Genomic DNA, 19,491 nt, shown 5'->3' with positions numbered 1-19,491 from the left:
GACCTACCATTAGAGCATTGCTTTCAACAGCAAGATGCAATATCCTTATAGGTTAATTTCCCCCAAGAAACAGGAACCTCAAACAGGCCCAAGGACAATTCCGTCTCACCCACACTGGGTACAGCCCTGCATTTGGACTGTGGCATTACAATTCTTCACCTAAACTTGAGGCGAGTGAAGGACTGCACGCTAGTACAGCCTGTCATTCAAACCATGGCAGTGCATGTGCTACAATGCAGACTGGGAAACGCTCCTGTGATTTTCCGAGGTGTTTGCAGTGTGCAACTGCTAAAGTCAGTGGTGAGCTAGCTCAGCAGCCAGATTTCTATAACAAGCTATTAATTACTGGTGGGTATTTTTACTCAGTGGTTAACATGGCTGTGAATATGCATGTGGGTATGGATATGTGTGAGCATGTGCACACTAGGGGGTGTGTGCCCATGGGCTGAAATATTTATCAGTACAGACCTAAAAGTGGAACAAAAAACCCCAACTGAACCAACACTGCAGACTGCTTTTTACTTTTGCTTTGCTACAGTGGTGCTTTCAGCTATATTGGGAGAATGCAGGGTGTCTCTGGGGCATTGTAAATAGCACTCCAAGCATCCACACATACATACATGCGCACACACTTTTTCTACTATAGTAAGTTACATTCAACTGTGTTTCCTGATCATCTCATTAAGCTGCTCATCTCCTTCGAGTTTGACTGCTGTCACGCCTTGCTGCCAGCATCCCGACCAAACTGTGCTCTTCTCCGCTTCTACCATATGTAGCCTCCATCGTCTGCCTCTCCCTCCTCTTCTTCAGCCTCTTCTCCAGCTTCCTCAGTCTCTTTCTCTTCCTCATCCTCCCATCCAACGCCACTCCCAAAATCCCCCGAGAACCCAACTATGTCATCTACAACAACAAGACAGCGCAAGTTAGGGAAATCACTCAGTTGGGAGCCCAGCGTACCTCACAACATTCTGCTGTAGGCTGAGAGAGGGAGCCAGCTAGATTAAAGCTAGCTTGGGGGTGTCTACTTGAGTTGCCTGCGATTACAGTGTAGACATACCCACAAATGAGTGTTTGCAAACTCAGCCCTGCCCAGTTCTAACAATGCGACCCATTCTTCCCCAGTGGTGGCCCTTCTATCCCAGCACCAGGCCTTGACATAGCTCTCCCAGTGTACCTCTGTCCTCATCAACATCCCTGCTATCCCAATCTGAGGTACTCCTCAAGCACCATTCTCTGGTCAGGACAAACTGTGCCAAAGTGGGTAAAGGTTTTACAATGTAAATGAACATCCATTAGGGACTAGGATGAGGTTTGTTTTCAGTTGCTATGACCTAAGCTCACATCTGTTGGGCTCAATGCAGGAATCATTGGAGGAGGCCCTATGGCCTGTGCCAGGTGATCACAATGGGTCCCTGTGGCCTTAAAGATCTATGAATCCGAATCCAAATTTCCTGAGTTCTTAACATTCAGGCATAGGCTTTGGTGACCCTTTGGGTGCAGGCTTTGCAGGCGTGCTTGCTCTACATGGCTCCTGTGATAGTCACTTGCCTCTTCTTGAAGCAACAGCGCAGCCAAAGCTGCTCCTCTGTGATGCAATGCTCATTCATTGCCAAGTCAGATGGACATGAATACTTCCCCCTCCTCCCTCCAGTGTCCTTACCACAGTCCGGGTTTCCACGTATCCGTGTTCCTGTCAGCTCCATGCCAAGCTGGTCAACACACCAGCACTCCCCACTGCTCTGGTCACACTGCATCTTCCTGTAGTATCCATCTTCATCACAGCTTGGAATGAAAACACCTGGGGAAAAATGACAGGAGTCTCCAAAATTGGGCCCAGTGTGAGAACAGGAAATCTACAGTATAATAGCTACTGCTGCATTTGAAACATGGAGATGGACTCAGCTGTTCTAAAAAGAGTTACTGAACAAACGTCTCAGAAATCCAGCAACCTGCAGTGGATGCTGCCTCACAAGAAGGTGAAATACCAGGAGCATGCACAAAGGGGCAGGTCACAGAGTGCATTTATCAGAAGTTCAGGGGAAGAGCTCACGAAGCAAGAATGTCACAGCTGCATACAACTTATAACAAGGTCTCAGATGAGTCCAACAGTAACTCAGAGTAACATCTAATGCATCACAGTGAGAAATATCATACTGGGATTCTGAGGTGGGTAATATCTCAACTACAGGGAGGTAAAGGGGTCGGGACAGATATCAACTCTGCTCAGAAGGAATGTGAAGGGCGAGAGAACTTCACAACCATGATTAACCCAAGATTGTTAGCAATGCCAAGCCCAGGGGCCAGAAGCTGTGCCAGGACTAGATCCTGCTACAAGGGGAGAGAAGTCCATCCCATCCACCGTTACTGGGAAGTTCACATGGCTCATGACTCACCAGGTTTCTTTTTTGCTGCTTCTTGGATCTGGATCCTTTCCAGCTCCACGAGACAGGGGGGCTCTGTAATACCCAAAGCAAACACTTCTTAGAGCTAAGTGGGCATCTCAGCACGCATACCTGTTTTTATTTAGGGAGGACTCCTCCTTCAGAGATGGTCAGGGGATTGGTGGTGAACGGAGGATGAGGATCGCCTTAAATTGGTCAGAAGAACCAGGTTTGCTCAATCTCTCTCCTCATCCAACCCCACTCCTCCCAGCTTCCTTTATGTGCTAATCAGGGAGCCCCTCCCCGCCCCCCCACCCCGGCCAGTGGAATCTAGAGCCTTGGACACAGTCAGGTTCTTAGTTAACTTCCTCACGGTCTCACTCCGTTAGGATGACACAGTCTGAAGAAGTGGCTCTTCTGTCCAGATCTTCCCATTCATCATCAGTGCCTCACCCAGTTCATTGTATAATGCGGGGCTGTCCTCATATTGGACTTCAATGGAAATGTTAGGTGGGATGACTGTTTTCTAAGTACATTCTGCTCTTTATTGCCCTTTATATTTATTTATAGCAGTATATATATTACCGTAGCCCCTTGTCTGGCATCTGGCTGCCTCACTGCTTTTTGACCAGAAAGTGGCTCTCAAACTTTTTTACTGGTGACCCCTTTCACATAGCAAGTCTCTGAGTACGACCCCCATTATAAATTAAAAACACTTTTTTATATATTTAACACCGTTATAAATGCTGGTGGCAAAGTGGTTGGGGTGGAGGTTGACAGCTCGCGACCCCCCCATGTAATAACCTAGCGACCCCCTGAAGGGTCCCGACCCCCAGTTTGAGAACCCCTGGGCTACAGCAATATCTACTGTCACTGCCTGGGAATCACTCCACGCTGCCATCCTGAAATTCAGTTAATAGCCTGTCTGAACAGATGTGCCTTACAGTAGGCCCTGAACGTGACCAAAGCCTGGCTCTGTCAGAGGAAGTCAGTACAAAAGGTAGGAGCCTTTTCTGAAAATACCCTAGGTCAGGGGTGGCCAACCTGTGGCTCCAGAGCCACATGTGTCTCTTCAGAAGTTAATATGCGGCTCCTTGTCTAGGCACCGACTCCGGGGCTGGAGCTACAGGCACCAACTTTCCAACGTGCCGGGGGGTGCTCACTGCTCAACCCCTGGCTCTGCCACAGGCCCTGCCCCCACTCCACCCCTTCCCGCCCCCTCCCTGAGCCTGCACTGCCCTCGCTCCTACCCCTCCCCCCCAGAGCCTCCTGCACATCAAGGAACAGCAGATCGGGAGGTGCAGGGAGGGAGGAAGAGGCACTGATCGACAGGGCTGCCAGTAGGTGGGAGGCGCTGGGAGCTGGGGGGGGGGAGCTGATGGGGGACTGCTGGCGTATTACTGTGGCTCTTTGGCAATGTACATGGGTAAATGCTGGCTCCTTCTCAGGCTCAGGTTTCTGCCCTAGAGATTTCTGTCCTGGGACCTGACAGCAGAGGCACCCCAGGTGACCTTACCTGCTGGAATGGGACACAGTAGGAGGGAGTTTCTGTAATCTGATTTCTTAAGAAAGCCAAACCAGCTGGGGCTTTACAGAAGCGGGTAGACATTTGGTGAGGTTACTGACTCTTGGATAGCCATATAGAATTGCTGACTGAAAAGCCCATACAAAACAGCACTCTCTCTAAAGGAAACCTGGTGACGACGCACTTTCTCTCCAGAAGCAGAAGCACCATTCGGCAGTGGAGACGTGGCCGTCCTTATAGGTGTCACAGGAGTTGAAGAAGGGCCGGATGCAAATCTCATACTTGTCTAGGTTGATAGCTGCGAGCTCTGTCTGGTCCAGGAAAAGGTCATTGTTTGTGTCCAGCTTGGAAAACATCCAGCCAATGGAATCCTTGCAACTGGCCACCAGGCTCTTGTCCAGCACTGTGAGCAAACCGAGGGAATGCAGGAGAAAGAGAGGGAACAGCAGAGAGAGAGGAGCGAGAGTCAAATCAAAAGTGCCTTTATCCCCTCACCCACACCACCACCATGCACACAGGTACTGTCAGATGGCAGTGTCTCCTGGAAGGGTGGATTGTTAGCAATGGTCAAACTCACTGGCTGAATTGTGTGCGTAACCACGGGATTCAGGACAGAAAATAAAAGGGAGAAAAATGAAGACTGGGGACTGTCCTGGGATAGAGGGTTTCCTTGTCAGAGAGTCTGCAAAATCATTTAGGCTTTATCAGCTGAAGTGCTTCTCCTGCTTCTCACCCAAGAACAGCACCCCCTTGCTGTGTCCTTTCTGTGTCAGAGTGAATGGCGTGCTGGCATGAGGTGCCAGACTGGGGCAAACAGGCTGCTACGCACCCTTTATTTTCAGAGGCCAGGCCAATTTTGTCATGAATGCTTCCTTTTGAGGGCTGGTGAAATGCCCTGACCTTGTGACAGTGCCCTGACATGAGGCCATGACGCTGATGTGGCCTAAGGAACCAGGACATTGGGATGGAATGGATCTCTGCTGCAGGACAAATTTATACAGGGTGAAGGAGGTCAGGAAGAACTACAGGGAGGATCACAGGGCATAAAAGCTGAGCTCTGCAGAGTCTGAGCGCTTCACCCGATGAGTCCTGCACTGTTGTGAACTGTAATCTCTGCCAGCTACACACAGATCGCACAGCATAGAGGATTGTTAAGCTGTGTCTCTGGGCAACACTCTTCAAACCCTGCTTCCCTTTCCCTATTCACAGAGGGTACAAAGCAGCTGCCAGTTTGGCTCTGGATGGACTTCCTAGCAGCTGGAGAAAACAAACATGGCCCATGGTTCTGATTATCAGAGCTGAAGGAGGAAAGCTCACGGAAAGGGGTGGCAGAGAAGTGTCTGCCTCAAACACAGCTCCTACTGCTGATTTCATCAAACAAATTCCCCCCAAGGAGCAATCAGCTCAGAGATTTTTGTTCACTGACATTTAAACTAACCAGATTCCTCCTGACTGAGCTCACTTCACACTCCACATGTGCTTCGGGACCAGGGAGGTACTTCGTTTTAATAGGCACACTGAAGTGTTTGCCTTGCTTGTGCTCACAGCAATTGGCAGAGCTGATGGGCCATGCAGAGACCTCTCTCATTATTCTGCTTGACCAGTGCGTATCTAACACAATAATGGCTACAACCCCAACCAGCCAGGTTTCTGCACGGCCAACCTTTATTCAATCTTAAAAGTTACACAGTGGACACTTTCAGCCACTCAGAAAAGCTCTGTATGCATTAAAAATTATCATCTTTTTACCTGCATAGTAGGCCCTCGGATTGGCCATAACATACCACTGGGATAGTCTCAAAGCCAACCAGAATGCAGCAGGTTAATAATGGCACATGCAGTAAGATTTACTCCACTGCACCAAAATCCATCAGATAAAATGGTCTGATCACCACCCATCACTGGAATCATAAAGACATTTCAATAGAACATTGTCACAGGAGATTTATATTATCATTTCATTCACTGCCGAGATGTGGCTGCCTCCAGAGTGGAATATGGGAGCTGTTTAGCAAAGCACAGCAGTACTACACAACAGTTCAGCCTAGGATTTCAGTATCCCACTGAAACTAGAGGGAGTTCAGGTAGGCAGAATGAAATTATCCAGGCTGGAATCTGACTGGAACTCCTGGGATGACATGCCTATTCTTACAAAAAGGATCTTTAATAACTACATGTGGTCAGGAGCCTGCTTTGAGATCTTAAAAACAGCAACACAAGGAACCCAATTTCCAACTAGCCCCATGCTAGAACATTGGTCCTGCACTGACTCAAAAGGAAGGATATCAGCCCCACTTCCTGTAGCACCTGGATGTTCTATGGAGTTTTCCCTGCCAAATTCAGTCCTGATCCAACCCTGCTTACAGCAGGAGGTCTCGTAAGGTCACAGCACAAGGTTGTCCAACAACAAGGTATGGGTCCTATCTGAAAATGCACCAGCTTCATCTTGGTATTTATATAACACATTGACCTTATCCTGGGACAACGTTCTCTCCCCGAGATTATGAGCCAGATTCTCTGGCCACCAAGTTCACTATGTGGTGCACAGTGAATGTAAAACAGCTGGAGATTCCCCCTGGATGTGTGTAGGGGGACTCTCCACCAGAATAAAGCTAGAGCAGTCAGCTCCACCGTGTCTCTTGCACTGGAAACCTCTGCCCCAGTGTAAGGGGAAGGAGAAGTGTGTCAGGTGGGGAAGGGGAGTAGAGGAGTTACGATCCGTTTTGCCCAGTTCTCCATAGGTGGAAGCCACCTGAGGGATCCTACCCCCTGCAGCTTTAACTGATGCTGGTGCCAAGCAACTGAAAATTAGGGAGCTGCAATTGGCTCCCTGATAGACTCCCTCTCCACTGTACCTGAGCAGAGCATGGGCACAGTGGAGAATCAAGACACCCACACACACCCCTCCATGCATCTTGCACTGGAACCCATTCACCCAACCCTCCCTGCTGGATACTTCTCAGCCCTGTGGGTTTCATCAGTAGCTTGCAATCTCCCATCTTAGTGTGGCACATCTGTTGTCTCTGGGCTATCAGCTATGAGGCTGATGTCAGGGAAAGCAGCACTGTGACTGCACCTTACTGTGTCTTGTTTCCCCATCTGCCCCCAGGACACTGACATCTACCACAAGCCCTGCCTGCCTCTGTCACGTAGGCCCCTCACCAAAATGCACATGACATCAGTAGGTCTCATTTGAGCTTGGCTGATCTAGATTAAGGGCATAGGTTGTGAAAAAGGTACCCAGCATGTCAAACATGTCTCATGCTAATGGACATACATGGCATGTCAGACAGCTGTCCTGAATGGAACGATCCACTGGAAATTCAGAACACTGTCGTCAGTGAATGCGTCTTGCAGCATAGGACTCCCACAGCCCACCTGAAAGCCTTTTAGACATGTCAGCAAGCACACATGGGCCAAGCCTGCTCCAGAATTCATGTGCCAGGCCACTGGTAATTTTGCTCTCCCAGTCCAATAATCTATGCTCCCTTTGGGGAGGAAACATCGCATCATTTGCATTAGGCCTGATTTAGGAATAAAGAAATGGAGATCCAATACCCAAGTCTTGGCCCAGCTCCTCAGCTGATGTAAATTGGAATAGCTCTGTTGAAGCCAAGGGTACTACACTGATTTACACCAGCTAGGAATCTGGCCCCATGTCACCACTGACAGCATCAGGGAATTCACGCACTATGGCTGTAGCCCTGATGCAGCTCCACTGTTGGCAGCACTGCATAGACAAGTTGCTGGCAGACACAGACGTTGAAGCACTGGGCCACGTAGATGTATTAGAAGCAAAGTTAGACCGTGGGATGCTTCAAACACTGGGGGCTGCCTGGAGTCCCATTGTCACTAGCACTCCCGCTGCCACTATAACCAGGAGAGCTGGACTGGTGGAAGCAACGGTAGGAGATTCGGGGCAAAAAAGCCTAGTGCATCTATGCCCTGGAGTGACTGGTTTATAGAATCATAGAATCATAGAATATCAGGGTTGGAAGGGACCTCAGGAGGTCATCTAGTTCAACCCCCTGCTCAAAGCAGGACCAATTCCCAACTAAATCATCCCAGCCAGGGCTTTGTCAAGCCGGGCCTTAAAAACCTCCAAGGAAGGAGACTCCACCACCTCCCTAGGTAACGCATTCCAGTGCTTCACCACCCTCCTAGTGAAATAGTGTTTCCTAATATCCAACCTAGACCTCCCCCACTGCAACTTGAGACCATTGCTCCTTGTTCTGTCATCTGCCACCATTGAGAACAGCCGAGTTCCATCCTCTTTGGAACCCCCCTTCAGGTAGTTGAAGGCTGCTATCAAATCCCCCCTCATTCTTCTCTTCTGGAGACTAAACAATCCCAGTTCCCTCAGCCTCTCCTCATAAGTCATGCGCTCCAGACCCCTAATCATTTTTGTTGCCCTCCGCTGGACTCTTTCCAATTTTTCCACATCCTTCTTGTAGTGTGGGGCCCAAAACTGGACACAGTACTCCAGATGAGGCCTCACCAATGTCGAATAAAGGGGAACGATCACGTCCCTCGATCTGCTGGCAATGCCCCTACTTATACAGCCCAAAATGTCGTTAGCCTTCTTGGCAACAAGAGCACACTTGACTCATATCCAGCTTCTCGTCCACTGTGACCCCTAGGTCCTTTTCTGCAGAACTGCTACCTAGCCATTCGGTCCCTAGTCTGTAGCTGTGCATGGGATTCTTCCGTCCTAGGTGCAGGACTCTGCACTTGTCCTTGTTGAACCTCATCAGGTTTCTTTTGGCCCAATCCTCTAATTTGTCTAGGTCCCTCTGTATCCGATCCCTACCCTCTAGTGTATCTACCACGCCACCTAGTTTAGTGTCATCGGCAAACTCGCTGAGAGTGCAGTCCACACCATCCTCCAGATCATTAATAAAGATATTAAACAAAACCGGCCCCAGGACCGACCCTTGGGGCACTCCACTTGAAACTGGCTGCCAACTAGACATGGAGCCATTGATCACTACCCGTTGAGCCCGACGATCTAGCCAGCTTTCTATCCACCTTACAGTCCATTCATCCAGCCCATACTTCTTTAACTTGGCAGCGAGAATACTGTGGGAGACCGTATCAAAAGCTTTGCTAAAGTCAAGGAATAACACATCCACTGCTTTCCCCTCATCCACAGAGCCAGTTATCTCATCATAGAAGGCAATCAGGTTAGTCAGGCACGACTTCCCCTTGGTGAATCCATGCTGACTGTTCCTGATCACTTTCCTCTCCTCTAAGTGTTTCATAATTGATTCCTTGAGGACCTGCTCCATGATTTTTCCAGGGACTGAGGTGAGGCTGACTGGCCTGTAGTTCCCCGGATCCTCCTTCTTCCCTTTTTTAAAGATGGGCACTACATTAGCCTTTTTCCAGTCATCCGGGACCTCCCCCGATCGCCATGAGTTTTCAAAAATAATGGCTAATGGCTCTGCAATCGCATCCGCCAACTCCTTTAGCACCCTCGGATGCAGCGCATCCGGCCCCATGGACTTGTGCACGTCCAGTTTTTCTAAATAGTCCCGAACCACTTCTTTCTCCACAGAGGGCTGGTCACCTTCTCCCCATATTGTGCTGCCCAGTGCAGCAGTCTGGGAGCTGACCTTGTTTGTGAAGACAGAGGCAAAAAAAGCATTGAGTACATTAGCTTTTTCCACATCCTCAGTCACTAGGTTGCCTCCCTCATTCAGTAAGGAGCCCACACTTTCCTTGACTTTCTTCTTGTTGCTAACATACCTGAAGAAACCCTTCTTGTTACTCTTAACATCTCTTGCTAGCTGCAACTCCAAGTGTGATTTGGCCTTCCTGATTTCACTCCTGCATGCCTGAGCAATATTTTTATACTCCTCCCTGGTCATTTGTCCAATCTTCCACTTCTTGTAAGCTTCTTTTTTGCGTTTAAGATCAGCAAGGATTTCACTGTTTAGCCAAGCTGGTCGCCTGCCATATTTACTATTCTTTCTACACATCGGGATGGTTTGTTCCTGCAACCTGAAGCAGGATGATTAATGTCCCTTATATATTTTTATCCTGGCTAATGAAACCATGGAGGAAATTCTGATTACATAGCTCAATATCTATTCCTTGTTTGAGCCCTACTAAGTTCTTCTCTTCAAAATACATTGTGGCAGTGAGTTCCACAGATTAACTAGGTGTTGTGTAAAAAAGGATGCATTTTTATCAGTTTTAGATTTGTTGCCTTTTCATTTAATTGAAGGCTCCCTTGTTCCTGAATTATGAGAAAGGTCAAAAAGTAAGGATGGGCCAGTGGAGGGAAAGGCTGTGCCAGGGCTATGGGTCTAGTCTGAGAGTGGGGTTCTACTTCCAGTTGTGCCACAGACTTCCTGTGTGACCATGGGTAAGTCATTTAGCCTTTCTGTGCCTCAATCCCCATCTGTAAAACAGGGTTAATAGCACTCACTTACTTCATAGAGGTGTTGTGAGGAGAAATATATCATAGACTGAAGTGCTCAGATAGTGCATCACCTTCTTTATACCATATTTACTGTTTGTTATTATATACCTCTAACAACAGCCTCTTTATTTGCCTTTTCTAAAGGAAATCATCCCAATCTATGTGCTTCCCCCTTATGGCGAGGAAAGTCTAATTATTTATATGGCCTTTCTCTGGACCCTCCTTTTTCTGCTGTGTTCTTTTTGAGATAGGGTGATACTGTATAAAAGATATGCCTGTGTGACCATTAAACTAGTGACAACAATAAGAGGCAAGAGAAGCAGGTGTCTGGACACTTAGCAGTTATATGGTGGGATAGTAGCTATGCAGTGAGCTATAAGGGGCAAAGGTTCAATTGGAGTGCCGCAATATGAGAAATCCTAGACCATATTAATCGTGGTATGCATTTCAGCCACTCTGCCACCGAGGCAGGAAGAATGGAACTAATATGCATGCACCAGACCTGACTGCACTGAGCAGTCTCCATCACTCTGCAGACCTTTGTTCCCGTCTCATCACAACCAGTATGAGGGAGAGGGGTTTGCGTGTCCACAAATGACAGATCTGCATTTTCCGTACCATTCACTGGATTGGCCCCTGGGTTTCCAGAACTGTTCTGCTTGGAGTTCTCACGTAGGAGCTGGAACCAGTCCCGCAGACGGTCTCCCAGGTCTGCTAAGTCCTGCCCGGTACAAGTCTCTGGAAATTAAATGGCGAACTATTAAACAAGCATCCCAGCCGCCGGCAAGGGCTGGGAGGATGGAAATGGATGCCAGGATTGGATAGCTAGGGTAGTTACCTAGCATGGGGCACAAACATGGCTTCGGGAGCATGGAAACAGATGTACCCACAATTTCTGGGGATGGTGATAGAGGAGGCCTGTTGTCATAGTCTCAAGGGTGGAGAGAAGTAAAAGGAGAAAGATGGGTAGGCAGTCCCAAAAGATCTCCCCTAATGCACTCCTCCAGCTAGTGACCCCCCAGCAACCAGCACTCTTCCAATCTTCACTGGCACCACCATCCTCACGCCTTCCCCAGGTTTCTGGGCTGGGGTCTCAGCCTGCCCTTGGATGACTTCTCTCTCTTGGCTCCTTTTCTCCACAGCTGTTCTATGCTTTGTTGTGCCTAGATCTTCTGCCATATAAGAGATCACTCTGCTGCAGAGTTAAGAAACAAACTCCAGCTCTATTGGGGCTGCTTACAACTAAGCTTCTTTGATCTCCTGGCTTCTCAGACAGGTCCCCAGGAGGTGTCTCTTCCAAACAGTTCCCTCCAGAAAACAGTATGCTGCCTGAACGTGTCTGCTGGCACTTCCGTATTGCTACAACATCGTCCATCTCATTGGGCTCCTGTCTGCACTGTCCCTGGTGCGCTCATCTTTTCTCCTCTCTCATTCTCTCTTGCCACCCCTTTGATTTCCATTCTTTTCTCCTTCTTCCTGCTTTGTGCCTTCACTTCTTGCTCTCCCTTCTGTCTCTGTTATACTCCCTCTCCCTACTACAGGCTCTGCCTTTAGAGTCAAGACAACTCCACCTGCATTATTCTTTGTGTCCTCCCCTCCCCATCACAGGACATGCACTTTGCTTATTTATTTTATATCCAAGGGGAATAAAACAAACTAGGTAGCAGCTTCTCTCTTACCTTGTTTGACATCTGTGGTTGAGGTGGGGCCATGCTCGGTCGGGCAGGGGCACTGGCCCTCACACTTCACTGCCAGCTGCTTGCTGGTCAGGCAGGCTTGCTGCTCCAGTTTGCACTGAGAGAAGGAGCAGGAAGAGTCAGTGCAATAAGCACGATCCCGCTCTGAGTACTCCGCAACTCACACCACCCAAACCACGTTTGATTCTTGGATGGCAAAAGAAACTCCAATCAATCCCCTGGGTAAAAAGCATGTTCCCAGCTGAGTGCAAAGCCCCACCAGGTTACAGGTGTGAGAGCAAGGAGTCGACCCACCACCTCCAGAATATGCATAACCAAGAAGGGGCCCCAATAGAAATGTGCTCTTCTGAGTTTCATGTTTCCACACTCCCCAGGGCTCATTCCAAAAAGCAAGGCCTCATGCATAGGGTCAATCCATTCCACTGATCTTGCGACTACTTTTGTGTAACCTTTTCAAGCAAGCCCAAGTCCAGGAGCAGAAGAGGTCTCTGAAGGGACCACCTTCTACCCAATCAGCAATATCGTCTATACAGAACCATATAGGCCAGATCTTTCCAACCAACCTTGCTTTCTGTTATTTCATCCCCACTCTAACTAGCAGGCGTGTGGTTCTGAGCTCCCTAAGTACGGTGGGTTTCTTGCAGCCCGGCTAAATCAGGGTGCAGAGGAGGGGATAGACTATACCCACTTAGAAATCTGTGAGGAAGCGCATGCACTTTTCTGGCAGCTCTGAAAGCGGAGCATAACGGCTTAACTGATACAGATTCCCATCTTCTAGTTACCAGATCTACAGGCAACAAAACGAGGTTGGCACAGCTTTCCCAAACGAGCTGTGATTCACTACTGAGCCATGCTGCCCTGTAAAGCTTTGGTGTACTGTACACAATGCACAGTATATCCGCTGCTAATGTTACCACCACAGCACCGTGCAGAATCCAGCACCGAGTGATACCATGTCCCCAGCGTGAGCTCACGTCACCCCTCCCGGTACTCCCCTCATGGACAACTGAGCCTAACTCCTCAGTCACTCCTGTGCCTCAGCACCAAGCCCAGGGAGTGTGGCTAGGGGACTGTCGCAGATACAGCTGTGAATACCAATGCAGACCTGAGCTGCACTACTATAGCTGGCTCTTCACTGGAAGCCATGAAGCACAGCAGCTCCCCAGAGCCAACTCTTTTACACCCACCCTCCTTATCAATATATGAGCCTTTTCTGCCCCACTCACCACAGAGCTGTAAGTGTGTCCATCAGAGCCGCAGACAGATGCGAGCTGGGTCATGTGACATGGTTTGCAAAAGCTTTCTTTGTTTCCATGGTGTTTCAGGGCAGGCTGCTTGATTCTATCCATGGGGGGCGGGGAGAGAGAGAGACAGAGAGATGGATAGGTGCTAGGTAGGTTCACCCACACCTCCTCGCTTCCCAACAGAACTTGCTCAAGGCTTCTGCTCTTTGGTTCCCCAAAGAAATCCGTTATTCTTATTATTCTGTGGTAAATTGTTCTCACTTTGCAGGCCTGCAGGCAGCTGTTCACCCGCCTGTCAAACTGGGGGGAGGGGGGAAAGGAAGGCCGCTGTGAGGGGAAGGATGAAAGTGATCTTTGGAGCAACAGATTTAGAACGGAAGCCTAAGTGATACTGGAGTTGATTGTCTTACCTGGGTCTCAAGACTGCAAGGGAAGGCAGGTGGGAGGTGGCTCTCCAGTCCCAAGGGAACAATTGGTACAAGAGCAGAGAGAACAAGGCGATTCTTAAAGGCCACAGAAAAACAAATGGGGGAGACACCAACATTATAGGGTGCGATGGCAATGGGCTCAGGCAGGGCCAGTCTGCCTGAGGGGCCTGGTGGTAATCAGTGTCCCGTTAATGCAGTTCTGACTGCTGGGACTGGAACAAACCACCATCTCAAAGTACGATGTGAGGCAGGCTTTCTCCATTGCGGGCTGTTGGGATAACTAGGCCTACAACTTTACCTAATTGGAAGCTCAACTGTAAAAAGTGAGTGAAAGTTCATAAATTGTCACAGTGACCAGTTATATAAAATTGTTTAAGAAAAGATGTAAGAAGGAGCTGGAAAGAGTGCATTAATTTAAACAGGAAAGGATTTACTGATACCACTCAAGGGCTGTGTTAAGATTATCACTGGTAAATGAGGAGTAGAAGACCAGAAATCAGTGAACTAAAATTGGGGTCAGGAAATTAGGCCTATTTAGGGTGACCAGATGTCTCGATTTTATAGGGACAGTTCCGATTTTGGGGTCTTTTTCTTATATAGGCTCCTATTACCCCCCTGTCCCAATTTTTCACACTTGCTGTCTGGTCACCCGAGGCCTATTTATGGACAAAATGATGAGGATGGACTATCCTGCCCACCACTCCCTGCTTGGGGTCCTCAGAAAGAGACTTTGGGAGAGGGGGTGTCAAACTGGCTACTGTGATGCTGGATGGCTGAAAGAAGAGAGGAGGGGAAGGAATGAGTTTCACCATCATGGCTGCCAGCCCCATCGTCTCCTGGGACCCCAGACCTTCTTCATCCTAATCCTGAAAATTGTCCTGACCAGAGGGACCCAGATGACATCGCCACTTCCACTGGCTTCAGCTGAACTCCAAATACCATCTGGGATGTTAGACTTTGTCACCCTCTACCCGTGTATATTCTTTTCCTTCCCCACCATATTTCTTGTCTTCCCTATTCCTCTCCTTTTTCCTTCGGTCTATAAGAGTCTGGCTTAGATGGCCAACAGGGTACATTTTGCAACACTGCTGTCAGCCTGTGATCAGAAAGAGGCAGCTAAATGTAATGCCCTGAACAGCCCGATGCTGGTACAAATTTGCCAAGTCTAAGACTGGCTGATAAGACCATGTATTGGGCCTGTGTTTCTGCAGCAGAGAGGTTGCAAGCAAGAGTCAACACCAGTGACGGAAACTGCATTTTCTATCCTTGCTATTCTTTTATCTCCCTTTTTGTGTGTGTTTGGTTTGTTTTGTCTTCTAGGAAATGGGATCAGACTGTAACAATAACAGAAACAACAGCTCCAGACCATCTTAACTAACTTCTCTTTTCCCAAAAAGGACAGTTATTACCATCTTTCATACGAACCCAAACACTGTCAAACAAGAGGTTTTTCCTTCTAAAAATCTCTTCAGCTACAGAGAAAGGGAACAAGGAATGTTGCTAAAATGAAAGCCTTAATGTTTACATTCCAAAGGTTTTAACTGTTTCTCCTTCTTTTTTGTGTCTTTAATAAAAGGCTAACAGAATTTTTAATGGTTTGTTTGCCATGGAACCAATCAGGCTGAGGTCTTTGTGTACCAAACCCCGAACCTTGTTTAAAACTATTTAATGTTGGGCAGTGACTGGGTTATGTTAACACCTTTGGGCCCATATATTCCATTTCAATTAATACAATTGGGCATGTGACTCTGGGATCTCTCTTGCTCCCTGCTTGCCAGCCTATGCCTGAAGCGTTATTCTAGGCAAGGCCCAACACCTTTTTGTTTCCTATTTAGTTTGGAGGAGTAGGGTTTCTATTCCACTTCATGTGCTTTGCTGGCTATGGGGATCTTCCAGACATAGCACAAACACGCCAGTATTTTACTAGGCTATGTCAACACTTACTGCAGAGTACAGATGCTGCATACCCCCTAGCGCAGACATAAATAGTAGTGTAAACGGTAAGGCACTGCTTAGTGAGGAGAGTAAAAACACACAAAAACCATAGGGTATATATCCTACATGGCTCATTACACGCACAAGCGGTGCTTCCCTGTCTACACTGCTATGTTTAACAGCGTAATGTCTCAATGGCAGAGCCTTTCCCCACCACTGGGAAAAGCTCCAGCAGTGGGGAAAGCCTCTGGTGGGTGGAGGCATCAGGGAAAGATTCCAGCAGATCCCTGCTGCCAGAGCCTTTCTTTTCTGCCTCCCTCCTGCCAGAGCCTTTCACTGAGGCATGTAGCTACATATCACTGTGTGGTCACAGCCTGCTTTTCGCTGTGGCATTTAGCTACACATACCCTACATGCTGCCGCCAGTGTAGACAAGGCCTTTGAGTGCTGTTGGTAACTATTTCCGTTATGGCGCCCAGGGCCCTTCAGGCATGCATTCATTGTTCTTAAGATCAAATCTTGGGGGAAGGGGAGATCACCTCTGAAGACAATAAGTGCCAAGATCACCTTTAATTATAACAACCAGTCTGTGGAGCTGCCCGAAGCCCATTCATGACATTGAGGAAAACAGGAGGGGTTCAGAGCAAATTACCTCCAAGTTCCATCCTCCTAGAAAGGAGGAGGGCTGGTTCGCCTATGTTCCCACACCCTAATAGCCTGCCAAGGTCCCTCCAACTGGCATTGTTTTTTTGTCCCTGCTACTCCATGTTCCCATCCCTAGAGAGGGTTCTGTCTTTACCACTCAGAGCCCAAAACTGCAACAACAGCCATACCCCGAATATACTGCCAGTTGTAAAAGACTCAGCCAGGAACTTTAGAGTATGGGATACAAGGAGGTTCAGAACAAAAATGATCCTCAGTCTTTCCTGTCCAATAAAGCCCAGTGCTCTTTAAGCATTCCTGCTCTGTCCCTGGTACAGCTGCTTGAGGTAAGAATCTACTTGGCCTCAAGTGGATAGAAAAATCCAGGCCAAGTTTCACCTCTGTTGATTAAGAAAGTCTCTCCTAATGCCAGATTGTGCAGGCTCCCCGGGTCTGCCTGTCACACAGGAATAAAGATGAGAAGAATGTGACTTGGAGGTCTGTGTCCACTGGGAGCTGACCATGTGGATAGCAACAGCATCCAACCACCTGTTCATCACTCCCATTTAACGCCTGGCTTAGCAATAATGTGGCCTATTGGCCTTTAGCACTGTTAAAAACACTGTCATGGTAAACTGGGCCATACCACTTTCTCTTTTCCTCTCAGTCTGTTTGCAAAGTATCTTTGTTATAGAGCTAGGGTTATTTATTTTTTAAAAGCTTTGATCCGGTTTTCTTATAAAACAAACAAAACAGATCAAAAAACATTCCCAGCCGCCCCCAGAATAATAAAACAGTGTGTGTTGGTGCAGCAGAATAAAAAAAAAAAACACTGGTAAGAATTAGGAAACAAGAAAAAGTTCTCCCATAGGAGTCAAGAAGATTATTACAAAGAGCAGTGAATTCAAGAACTGATTTTAACTTAATGGACTAATACCATTTGCAGCATCTGTCCAAGTCTGATCCTGCCAAAAATGATCACTAGAGTACATCTCTCTGCATGACCTCCTAACTATGACCTTACCCCTTTACAGCATTGTTTGCCAAGTGAGATTGTTCACATGTGACTATTTTTCCAGAGCATAGGAATTGGCACAATATGCAAGCATATCACCGGTCCTAATGGACATTTCTGGAATCCGTGTATTAAAAAGAGAGATGGGGGGGGGGAGTGAATGCCTCTGTAATCTCCAGTGCAATAAATTGTAATAGGAACAATCCCATTTCAGAAATCTTGCACAGACCCAAGACCCTCTCTTACCTGTGCTCTAACTTTTTGCGGCTAATACACATAGCCCTCTGGTAGCCCTGGGCAATGCAAACTTTGTGCCGGCTACACTTCACTTTCTGGCAGGGGTCCTTGGTTGTGTCCAAAGCTGAAGACAGAAAAAGAAAGTGAATAGCTAGTATACCAAACAGCCCTTATCTCACTTACCAGTTCCGCTATGGTTGCTATCCACCCTGAATGAGGCAGGAGAGTCTCAATGAGGACTGCCTCAACGTAGGTCTTGTGTCTTAATATTCATTTTAGGAAGGCACACAACACAGACTCTCCAAATGATCTTTGTTGAGTCATTTCACATTTACTTTTGTGTGCTTCTTCAAATTCATCTTTAAAACTCTCCTTTGCTATGATGACAAAAGCCTTGACAATAGTTAGGCAGCTGTTCTCAGACCTCTGCCTACCATGCTGATCAATACTGTCTCATTGTTTTCTTGTATTCCCCCAACTGTCTGTCTGTCTGTATCTATCTGTTCTTTCTTGTCTTGTACTTGGATTGTAAATTCTTTGTGGCAGGGAACCTCTTTTTGTTCTGTGTTTGTACAGTGCCTAGGGTGAGTTAACATTTAGAAGGTGCTAAGTATAACTAACAACATAGAGAGATAGTGTCAACAAAACGACATGTATTTATTTGCTCACATTCTGAATTGCGAAAAATATCAGCTCACTGGGGTCCTATCTATAGAATAGCAAGAAGTCAGCTTGTCAAGAACAGCATTAGTCACTGATGAGCTGCTTTATTGCTGGGGCAGCACTCAGAGGGATTCAGCTTGAGTCACTGCAGCCCATGCTCAGGCAGATTAAAGACCAGGAGCCCGACCTTTCCAAATCAGGACGTGATGGATAACACAATAAAAGCTAACTAAGCACAAAATCACAAACTCGTTGATGTCTGTTACAGACCAAACAAATCTAGTAGGGAACAGAATGACCAGCTCCTTATGCACCTAACTATAATGTGTAGGAAAAAGATCTGCATGATTTCAACTGAGTGACATATGCTAGAGATCTCATGCTGACAGTACTAAAACATTCTTGGTATTTTTAAATATTACAGATGACAGCTTCCTAACTCAAAAAGTGTTGCATCCAACACAGGGGAATTCTATATTAGATCTCGTCATCACAGATAAAGAGGACCTTATCACAGAACTAAAAATTAATGGTAGCTTAGATACAAGTGATCATGACTTGATCACATTTATAACGTGCAAACAGAATAATGTCCAGACCAGTATTATATATACTTTGTGCTTTAAAGGGGCCAATTTTACAAAGTTGAAAATGATTATGCACCAAATCAGCCAGGGGAAAGAATTTAATTAGACAATGTGAATGATCATTGGGAATTGTTTAAGGATACTTTACTAGATGCCCAAAAATCCACTATCAAGCAAGAAGGCCATATTGGTTCAAAAACCAACTTAGTTTAGAGGGAAAGAGAAGGCAGCTATAAAAATTTAAAAAATAATATATAACAAATGGAAGAAAGGGGAATTTGGTAGTAATAAACATAAATCAAAAGCTAGGAGAAAACTGATAAGGAAAGCAAAAGGACACAAGGCGAAAACTATGGCCAGCAGAGTTAAGGAGAATAAGAAGTTTATTTAAATATATTAGGAACAAAAAGAATTTTAACAGTGGTCAATTACTAGATGGAAATGGTAGAATTATCAATAATAATGCAAATAGGCAGAAGTGTTCAATAACTATTACTGTTCTGTATTTGGGAAAAAACAGATGACACAGTCATATCAAATGATGATAACTCTCTTTCTATTCCACTAGCATCTTAGGAGAATGTTAAATAGCAGCTACTAAATTTAGACATTTTTAAATCAGCAGGTCCAGATAACTTGCATTCAAGAGTTTTACAAGAGCTGGCTCAGGAGCTCACTGGACCATTAATGTTGATTTTCAATAAGGTTTGT

General features: G+C 46.9%; 1 protein-coding gene across 1 annotated transcript in view; it reads right to left on the bottom strand.

Moving 5' to 3' along the window:
• Positions 1 to 763: 763 nt before the first annotated feature.
• The window catches only part of SPOCK2 (SPARC (osteonectin), cwcv and kazal like domains proteoglycan 2), a 50,754-nt gene continuing 32,026 nt past the window's right edge, over positions 764 to 19,491 (bottom strand). The window contains exons 4-11 of the mRNA XM_065408103.1: positions 17,540 to 17,654; positions 13,257 to 13,371; positions 12,013 to 12,127; positions 10,952 to 11,071; positions 4,091 to 4,309; positions 2,394 to 2,456; positions 1,661 to 1,798; positions 764 to 900 (exon numbers count right to left, since the gene is read on the bottom strand). Coding sequence (XP_065264175.1) covers positions 764 to 900; positions 1,661 to 1,798; positions 2,394 to 2,456; positions 4,091 to 4,309; positions 10,952 to 11,071; positions 12,013 to 12,127; positions 13,257 to 13,371; positions 17,540 to 17,654 — 1,022 coding nt within the window. The remainder of the gene's footprint in view (positions 901 to 1,660; positions 1,799 to 2,393; positions 2,457 to 4,090; positions 4,310 to 10,951; positions 11,072 to 12,012; positions 12,128 to 13,256; positions 13,372 to 17,539; positions 17,655 to 19,491) is intronic.

This window comes from Emys orbicularis, chromosome 7, assembly GCF_028017835.1.
Source record: "Emys orbicularis isolate rEmyOrb1 chromosome 7, rEmyOrb1.hap1, whole genome shotgun sequence".
Classification (NCBI taxonomy): Eukaryota; Metazoa; Chordata; order Testudines; family Emydidae; genus Emys; species Emys orbicularis.
The sequence above is the reverse complement of the archived record's forward strand: the minus strand, read 5'-3'. Positions and strand labels throughout refer to the sequence as shown.